Source organism: Cyclopterus lumpus, chromosome 9, assembly GCF_009769545.1.
Source record: "Cyclopterus lumpus isolate fCycLum1 chromosome 9, fCycLum1.pri, whole genome shotgun sequence".
Classification (NCBI taxonomy): domain Eukaryota; kingdom Metazoa; phylum Chordata; class Actinopteri; order Perciformes; family Cyclopteridae; genus Cyclopterus; species Cyclopterus lumpus.
In genome coordinates, this window is record NC_046974.1 from 15,486,149 (window position 1) to 15,496,494 (window position 10,346).

Consider the following 10,346-nt stretch of genomic DNA (forward strand, 5'->3'; position numbering starts at 1 on the left):
ATAAAGAGTAGAATAGTGTATTTTTTTGTTTATAATGCCATCAGCTAAACATACTCCTGACATCAATCTCTAAATGAAAAGCCTGTAAATAACTAGAAATTAGACTTTTAGGGGTAGATTATAATATAACAAATGACACGTGAAGTCTCACCTCTAAATCTATTGTGATGAACATTTCTTAGTGCAGTCTTTCAGCTGTTTGACCAAACTTGTCATCTGGCTCAGAGCCACATTTCTCTGCCTCGTTCCAGAAGGCGGAAGGAGGGGGCAGCGGAGCCCTGCGCATGCGCCCAAGGTTGTTTTTCACACAGCCTGTCGCTTAAAGTGAGCTGAGCTACGGGGGTTTCCTTGTCTTTGACTGGAGACCGACCAGCAGAGAGGCGGACGATAACAGCATCCTTTGCTGTTATTCAGCCATCACACATCTCAATGAACTGCTCGCAAAGAAACCACTGATCGTGCCTCCTGCTTTTTGCAGGGCAGAGATACTGATCAGTGTCTAAAGACTGCATCTCTTTTTCTTATGAAATTATTTTTTCATAGACTTTTTTTTATTTCAAGGTCTCTGTATCTCTTTCCACCATGGTGCTAGGAAAGGTAAAGAGCTTCACAGTAAGCTACGACTGTCTCAATGACAGCAATGTCCCCGTCTTCTCCAGCGGGGACTGCGTCTCAGGGAGGGTGATCATCGAAGTCACCGGAGAAATCCGCGTGAAATCTCTTAAAATCCACGCAAAAGGATTTGCGAAAGTTCGTTGGACTGAATCTAGAAATGCTGGATCCAACACTGCCTACACGCAAAACTACACAGAAGAAGTGGAATATCTAAATCACAAAGATATCTTAATTGGGCACGAGAGAGGTAAGAGACTTTGGTTTTATTTTGTAAAGCAGAAGTTTGAGAGAAACTGACTGTAAGATGCTTTGTGCTGGTTAAGGATCAGGTTAATTGGAGGATGCTGTAGCCTTGAATGTTAAACGGTGTTAATAACGTAAAGATATACACTGTTGGATTTGGATCTTTCATCGTGTTAAGTCGCGTATGTGGCGTTGTAGGTACAATAGACTTTAGTGGCATCGGCTGTATATAACCCTATCGTTACTTGTTCGAGTCAAGGTGTCAATGAATGACAGCAGCTCAGGCATCAGTGTTTTTCACAGTATTTCCAGTGTAAAACACATTTTTTGAGACACAGAGCTATGGAGTAATGGGATGCAGTGATGCACTTGCCGCTTTGTAAGACATTTTCATAGCAAAAACGCATCATATTTGGTGTTTCTTTGTAGCTTTTCTTAAGTTTCCACCTATTGTTCAAAGCGGTTCCATCCTGTTCAGAAAACTGGACCAGGGGAGGGCGGAGCAAAGCGCACGACCCTCCCTCGCCCGTGAGGTATTGGCTGAGGTGCTCATGTGTGGCCAATGACATCACCCTCTTGCAAAGATTGACAAAAGACTCTGCAACTTTTTAATTAAGAAAACACCTGCAGAATAGAATACATAAATAGAGCTGTAGTATGATTCTAAATATATTAAAAGGCTGCGGTGGAGCTGCACAGCTGATAGTTTCCCTTATTCTTCCATTGGAAATGTGTTTCCTCTGCACGTATCTGTGCTTTGCTGGAATATGACGATGCATTGCTCTATTGTCAGCAGCGTTGTGCTTCAGATACATTTGCGTAACTTTATCCGCAGAATGGTTGATGTTTTCGATGGTAGAACGCACCCATTGTGAGCGCCTGTGTATCTACATGTGTGCCTTTTATTAGGTTGGTTTTAGCGTGGTGTTTTTTTTGTGTTTGTTTTTTTTTCATCTGCAGCATCTTTACTAATTTAATAGACATCTCGTATCTGGTCAACTCTGCAACAGCAGTCATACGTGTGAACTGGGTTTGACTAGCTGCCATGACGCTAGACTGTCAGGCCTTTTGCATGTTAAGGCGAATTTTAACGCTAGCCTACATCAAACAAGTCATTATCAGAAGAGCTGAGGTTTAAATTGAGGTGATGCATTGCTGCAGATAAACGACATGCAACGTCGTTCACCAACAACGCTACTTGAAACAAAGCTTCATTTCGCCACAAGCGGATAAAACATCATAAAACACTTCCTGTGATGCTGAGGTGGATACACCCGTCGACAGCTGCTGCAGTTGGTGGTCGGAACAGTCTCGTTAGTGACTGCGGTGTCGCACAGTGAATGCGTAATGAGAGCGGAGCGGCTGTGGGAAGCTGCTCACACCGGTTTAGGCTGGTCTCCTCCTGCTGGAGTCTGCCGTTTGACTGACAGCTCCGTACTTGTTTACCACACGGTTGCTGCTGCTGCTGCTGCTAGGGGGAGGGAGTGCTGAGCTGGCAGAAGCACGCACACCCGGCCTTTCGACACAGCTCTTCAGAATACACTCTTGTTGTTTCAAATAATAATAATTTGCAACATTGTATAAGCTTTTCGACTAGGCGAAAAGGGACTCTCCTCCCTTTTTAAAAAAAAAATGCTCTCTCGTTTTTTTTTTAATTAGAGATGAATAGAAAACAACTTGGTCCTTGTTAGCCAGATAGATTTATCTACCGATTATGATGTCATTGTAGCCCCATAGAGCCCAGTTTCCCCCATAAGAGCCTATGTATCTCCATCCTGCCACAATGGGATTTCTGGGAGCACTATCTTGCACGCTCAGCTTCTGGTACCTTAAAGAATCAACTTCTTTGGCGTGCTCTTAATATTAGTCTGCTGCTCATCTCTCAATACATAATTTTTTTAAGCCAGATATGATAGTAAAATCCGCTTATTCTCTTTTGTCTCCCCCACCCTGTGTTTTTGGTATGACTTTCAGATGCCTTCGTAGAGCATTTTACCAAGGTATGGTATACATGTGTTTGGAATATTGTCCTCCTTGTTTTTCAGACGATGACAACTCTGAGGAAGGACTCACCACTATCCATTCAGGAAGACATGAGTATGCATTCAGCCTCGAGCTTCCACAGACGTAAGTTTCTTAATACTACACTTGAGTTAAATTAAATAGCAATATCATTATTATTCAGCTGTAGCCTATACGACATTTTGACAGTTAATAGAACGCCTTTCTTTTTCTCCCGTCTTCTTTCCTGTAGACCTCTGGCTACCTCTTTCGAAGGGAAGCATGGCAGTGTGCGCTATTGGGTAAAGGCCGAACTCCACAGGCCATGGCTCCTGCCCATGAAGACCAAGAAGGAATTCACAGTCTTTGAGCACATTGACATCAACACTCCATTATTGCTGGTAAGTTATTTTGAAGAAGCCCGTAACTTTTTAATATGTCGTAATACTTCAATTGGGAGAGGCATTGTAGTAAGGGCATCGGACTATTGTGAGACTTTGTGTCAATGTGAAACTGTTGTTTAGTTTTTACCCAATGGTTAGCCGGAACACACTGTTTTTCAATATTGCTGGGCAATATTGAAGAGAAACCTCCAGATATTTTCTAACACATCTGTTTGTTCTTTTTTTTTTTTTTTTCAGTCACCACAGGCCGGCACGAAAGACAAGACGCTCTGCTGTTGGTTCTGCACCTCAGGTCCTATTTCCCTAAGTGCCAAAATAGAAAGGAAGGGATACACCCCAGGTGAGGATAAATAAATGATTCATAATGCAACTGATAACATTGTTAGTCATGTAGCTAAATTGATGGAATTATTACACTGTCTAGATCACTGCATTTATTGGTAATGACACTGGATAAAACGATGACTACCATTCATAGAAATGTAATACAACGTCAATTAACCTCACCCCTACCCTCTTTGACTCTGTAGGAGAGTCAATCCAGATCTTTGCCGAGATTGAGAACTGCTCATCCCGCATGGTGGTGCCAAAGGCAGCCATCTACCAGACCCAGACCTTCTATGCCAAAGGGAAGATGAAGGAGGTCAAGCAGCTGGTGGCCAACCTGCGGGGAGAGTCTCTGTCCTCGGGCAAAACTGAGACTTGGACCGGGAAGATGCTGAAGATCCCACCTGTCTCACCCTCCATCCTGGACTGCAGCATTATCAGAGTGGAGTACTCCCTTATGGTGAGTACAGTTTTACTCTATTTGTGCTACTGTCACAACCCATTCAGCATAACTCCCTTGTCTGGTTGTTTGCTAGCGTGCCTCGATCCAGAGATCACTGGCATAGACAAAAAGGGGTTTCTGCCCTCATTACAGTTTCCTCTTGACCTTTTATTATCACCATTACTGAGCACCATTGTCAGTACAGAGTCACTCTGTCCCAGTAAGCCAACACCTCTCTCTCCTGGTAAAGGACCCTGCTGACTCAGCCACCGTTTCCAAATCTGGGCCTTGGATGGCACCAAGTGTTATCTCCACATGCTGCTAAGAGCATTAGCCCAGGATATCTTTGGAAACACCTGCCTTGAGGGTGCTTATAACCTCTTTACCTCGCGAACAGACACCCACTAGACGCAGGATCTACCTGCATAAGCAACCAACTACATCAAGTCGTTGACCCACATTTTGTTGAACAACTGCACAACCCAGACTAGCTTTTTTTCTCTTCTTTTCTTTTTCATCTTGTAGAGGATTAAAAAGCTGTTTCATTTCATGCTGAATGTTTAGCTCATTGCAGCACACTTGTTATACCTCAGATTGACTTGCATATTCTAACCTGCTGTGGTGATTACTCAGGTTTACGTGGACATACCTGGGGCAATAAACCTGTCCCTGAACCTGCCCCTGGTCATCGGGACAATCCCTCTCCACCCCTTCGGCTCCCGTACCTCCAGTGTCAGCAGCCAGTGCAGCATGAGCTGGCTGGGCATGGGTCTGCCTGAGAGGCCTGAAGGTAGGTTGGACCTCACACTCATGATTCAGATATATATATATATATATATATATATATATATATATATATATATATATATATATATATATATATATATATATATGTGTATCTTTTAATTATATATCTCTATCTTAATTCTGAATATACTGATCAAGAATGCTAATATGTGGCTTGCTGTTCCTCTGCAGCTCCTCCAAGCTATGCAGAAATTGTGACCGAAGAGCAGAGGCAGAGCAGTCTTGATGTCCCAGCAGCCCGTGAGGAGCTGGACGGACCTCTCTTCGCCTACATTCACGAGTTTCGCTTCCAGCCTCCTCCTCTGTATTCTGAGGTAAGCACCAAATAGCATAGAGCAAAGTAGTTGTTCATTTATATTTATATTACAGACTAAATAAAATATGCTCTGTGTTTCAATAAAGAAACCCTAAGGAGACCCTTTTACTTGTCTCCTTTCCAGATCGATCCTAATCCAGATCATGCAAGACGTACAGAGGAGCACAGGCTTGATGCCTGTCCGTCACGCTGAAGGGTTTTCCTGAAAGTCCCCAGACCGACTTGGGGATCTCTAAAGAAACCTGCTTGCAAGGCTCAGCTTTGTTTATTTTTCTCCAACAACAAGGTTCACACAACGCTGTTGACATCAAGAGAAATACAAAGTATCCAAACAGCCAACAACGACATGGACAAATACCTACAGTTGCGTTGGGTTGGACAAATCTGTTCCTGCCTTCCCTCAGCGAGAGAAACAGGAGCCACTAGTTTGGGGCATCGCTTCCTTCCTGTGTCAGCCTGCTGAGGGGTGGGAGGCATACAGATGAACACATATTCAGTCTGTATGAAAACCCCACTGGTAGCGAGAGCCCTGGTGATAGTATTGACAATGACAATGAAGAATCAGTAAGGCTTGGCCTCCCAAGCTTCTCTTTAACTCTTGATTCTTCTGTACTCGTGGCACATATGGACATGGCTCCTCACACGAAGGAGGACCGATCATGTCCCGGCTTCAGCAGAATCAGCTAAAGAAACCTCGACAAAAAGAGAAAAATAATGTTCTAAGCACCACAGTCTGTATAAATGAGAGCATTCAGCAGTCAACAACAGAGCAAAGACAAGGTCCTCCTGCCTCGTTTCTGATTTTTGTTTTGCACACTTTATTCTTTACTTGATATGTGTTGCTCTTTTTAATGAGAAATGGAAAGAAAAAAAAGAAATAGGATGCACCAGACCACGAATATAAGACTGCAGGCTTAACTTTCAAGACTTTCAACTGCATAACTTTGAGCAACAGGATTTGATTTTGGGGGGAAAAAGATTGACAAGGACAAGAACACTGCACTGAATTTGGAAAAGCTTTTTCTTTTTCTCCTCATGACATTTCTTCAGTGACCTAAAATAACTAGACTGGACTTTTGCAGCACACTATCTCCATCTTAATGCTCTTTAAGATGTTGCCTCAGCTTTGATCCAAGTGTGGCTTTCCTCCTCTTTTACTTCAGTTCTGTTGTTCTGTTTTTGTATTTAGCTCCAATTATAGAATAGCTTTTAGCCTTTCTTGTTTTGAGGTTGCACTGGATTCGGACTAGGAGGGTTGCAGACCTGCATTTGCCCCTCAAATTGTAGCTAAGGAGCAACGTGTGTGTGTGTGTGTGTGTGTGTGTGTGTGTGTGCGTGGAACAGAGAGGGTGGTACATTGTGGAGGGACTCGCCTCACACCCTAGTTACCTGCAGCCCCTCTACTCCCAATCTCAGGGCAAGCCAGGCTTGCAAAACTGCCCAAAAAACACTGTCTCACGTGGTCGTCTCACTTGCCAAACAGTTGCGGGAAAAAAAGCGAGTTTTAGTTTTAGTTTTAAATTGCAATGTTAAAAATTATGATTTTTTTTTTTTAAACTACCAAAACAAGAGAATAGACCTGAAGCAAAGCAGCTTTCTGAGATTACTCACATTCCCTTTTTGTCCTGCTGTACTTGCCCAGTTCATCCAACCAACAGTTAGATTTTACCAGACCAATGAAGCCAGAACGCTAGCTATAAAAAAAGATGGAAAAAGAGGAGTGCTTCTGCAATAAAGGAGCAAACCCAGCACAAATGAAAAGCTGGGGACGTTGCTAAACCTCTGTTCAGACTGCTCAGAACAAGTAGTAGTAGGTTGACATGAGTAATACATTGGTTTTCTAACTCATTCAACACAAAAGACCAGCTGTAACAGAGGTTTGACATAGTCAAGAGAAACAAAAGAAAAGCAGCACTTTTTTAATAAGAAAACGAGAATAAAAAAAAAGAAGCATTTAATGGAGAAGGTCTGGATAAATATTTGGTACTAACCATGTTATTCTAGAGGATTTTTCAGTTAAGCAGTGTTGTGTAGGACATTTATGCATTATTTAATTTTATTTTTATTTTTAAGATTAGTGACTTTTTCTAAAGTTTACATTTTTAAACGTAGCTGACACAAGTTTGTATGTGTTGTGTGTGTGTGTGTGTCTGTGTGTGTGTGTGTGTGTGTGTGTGTGTGCACGCTCTTTGCGGGATCCAGCTGGCGACTAAATATACTGCTTCTGACAGAAATCAACAAACTGCAGATTATTAAAGTGATCTTATCTTAGTGGCCTTGACACAGAAAAGACTTGATCATGAGTCTTCATTGTTCAGTGTCTATGTTAACTCTTGTTCTCCTTTTATTATGTTTGTCTGTGTGTGTTAGACCTTTCCATGTTTATTCAAAAGGACAAAAAGGGAAGAGGAAAAGAAGTCCTTTTTTTCCTTCTTTTTTTTAAGTAAGTGTTTAAGAAAATGACATTCTGGATAGGCGTCTCAATTGTGCTATTTTCTGAAGCTGATGAGAGTTGATTATTTCTTTTTTTCTCCATATTTTTCTGGGCATTGATAATGTTTGCTTCCTAGTTTAACAAGCAACCTCCCTGACCAGTCTGATCCCCTTCAGGCCTGGGGAGGGGGGCAGCTGTTGATCAGCACCCTTCCCACGTCCGACAAACACTTAGGTAACATGGGATAGCAGACATGCGGCTTCGTCCTCTATCCTAATATATTTTTTGCAGTTCTTTGTTTTGATTTTATCTTCGGGAAATTGAATCAAGCTACACGATAAGCTTACATATTTGTTTAAGGTTGGTCAATTCCATAGTCCATTTGCTTGGGCCGCAGTAGTCCAGTGTCAAAACTAAGCTAAACTCCTGACTTAATAAAGGCAGGAACTGAAATGTTCACAGATAAAGAACCTGGGAAATGGGATCTGAAACATTTTAGAAACAAAGTGCAATATCACTCACTGAATTTTCTTTATTCTCCATTTGTATGTTTGTTTTTATGCTTTTTTTTGGTCTGTCAATCATCAAAATGTATAGATATTCTATGAATATACTATGTTCTGAATGGTTTAACCTTATGTCTAGTTCTTCCTTTTGATTTGAATAAACATTTTGTTCAAAATTACAATGAACTGTGATGTGAACTGAATTTAAAACAATTATACAAGTGGTGCACCCTATACAGTAAACCATATTGATAAATTAGTGAAGATAAAGTTTCTTCTTTGACAGAATTACAAAAAATCATCCCTTCAACTGAATAGCATGATTCAAATGATTAATCATTACCCATTGCTTCACCCCCAAATCTATTTTATTTGGGTCATGATGGTTTCAGATTAGAAGCAAACTGATCGCCACTCTGCCGGAGCCAGATTATCCTGTAAAAACAAGTGTCACACTGCCCCTGTAGGTGGTTTAAAAACTGCACCTGGCCTTGCATGACAGTAAAGCGAAATACTTTTACTGAATAAGTCTTACTTCATCACAAGTAGCCAATTATTACCACTTCATTGAAAAATGCCCCTTACTTATATTTTAAGTTTACGGTTTATAGGGCATGTGTCAGTTTATCATCCCCACTGAATAAAAAAAATTGTTATCAACAACAAATCTGAGACAAATGTGGCACAGAGGACGAAATACAGTGTTTGTACATGTTCATACTGGTCTTTATGAGTTTCCTGGGGGAGCGAGGAGAAGCAATGCCTGTAAGAAAAGCTGAGTACCACCGGTCTGAGTGATTCAAACAAATGAGTCATACTAAACTAACCCATTTGAGATAAATCAGATGCTTATTATGACCCAATGTGTACAAATTATAATTATAATGAAGTTGAATTATAATTTAGCTGTTGCACACATGGCCGAGTCACACAGCACCCATCTCTGGGACACTCAATGAAACCTGATAGAAGTCGATGGCTACAGGCCAAGTGATCCACAGTCACCGGTCCACATATAACAAAACACATGGTTTATTGATCACTGCTGAAAGATGCATGTACAAGAAAGGGCATGATGGTGTGCTGCAAAATAATGATGGAGCAGGTATCAGAGACTTAAATGTACTAAACACAATTCTAGAATCGTTTTTTAATTCCCAAACACTTTTTTGATTCATATTTGCATAAATGTGTCTTGCTTTTGTAAAGTAATTTTCCTGCTGGAAATAGTTATTTTACTGTCATTGTAGAAGTTGCACTTACCAATTCGAAAACATATTACCAATTAAAAAGTCAATATTTAACATCTTTAAACAGGACTGCAGTCATTCTGGGACCAGTTTGTCTACACATGACTTATTCACAGCAGTCTGTTTTGTGAGCAGTCAATATATTTTATTTGACTCGTAGTGTATCGACTTGTGTACTACGTCTACGCTATTTTAACTAATTGGTTTAGATAGAAAAGACGAGCATGTCTGCTGGAATCATCTCAGCAAATATGATCATGCCGGATGTGAATGAATACATTGTGCTGCACTGATACAAGCTGGAACTTAATGATCTCTGAAAAAGCATGAATGTCATTGCTATTGCATAAGTGAACCTGGCAGTTATATATATATATATATATATATATATATATATATATATATATATGTATATATATATATAAATCCTCGGTGACACTTGATCCTGCAGTTGCTGTATTATAAAGAAAGCAATGAAGTTTCTAAACATTTAGCCCAAACTGACATGTTAAATACAAAGTGACAGCTCATCAACTTTATTGGCATATGGGATGACTCAGCAGCCCTGTCAGCTTTGACCAAGCACTCCAGTGGGCCTTTGTCCCGTCCTGTCCTCCCCTCAATCCCCCCGGCCCCCTTTGGCTTTTGTGGGCCCAGGCCTTTGTGGGTGTCTGACCCCTGCTGAAAAAGAAGGTGGGGATTATTCAGGGAGGGCATAGATTGGTGCAGCGTGCATATATGTGTGTATGGTGGGAGTGTTGATTAGCAAGTGCTGACGCTACACAGGCCTCAGCTGTTTCCTCTCACCAGCTAATCCCACTACCCAGCAGCCCCTATGATCCAGAGGTTCTCAGTACCTTTCTGTGACCAGGCACGTTCAGCATAGATGAGGCGGGGGAGTTGGACTGAGGCCCCCCGTACGCCTGCTTGCCAGTGCCACATTATCACTGTGACATAATAGAAATACACACATGTCTGCCCTGAGGCATGGAGCGCAGCAT

At 41.5% G+C, this 10,346-nt stretch overlaps 1 protein-coding gene across 2 annotated transcripts; it reads left to right on the plus strand.

The window, feature by feature from the left end:
- The first annotated feature begins 327 nt into the window (after positions 1-327).
- Positions 328-8,271, plus strand: arrdc3a (arrestin domain containing 3a). Of its 2 annotated transcripts, none has more exons than XM_034541116.1 (8): positions 328-862; positions 2,833-2,985; positions 3,113-3,260; positions 3,501-3,603; positions 3,794-4,050; positions 4,666-4,822; positions 5,011-5,153; positions 5,280-8,271. In XM_034541116.1, the coding sequence occupies exons 2-8, from the start codon at positions 2,861-2,863 to the stop codon at positions 5,346-5,348; spliced, it is 1,002 nt and encodes a 333-aa protein (XP_034397007.1). In that variant the 5' UTR covers positions 328-862; positions 2,833-2,860; the 3' UTR covers positions 5,349-8,271. The 2 variants fall into 2 exon arrangements, with proteins under 2 accessions (XP_034397007.1, XP_034397006.1); XM_034541115.1 differs by having other exon boundaries at positions 2,904-2,985.
- Positions 8,272-10,346: the final 2,075 nt, after the last annotated feature.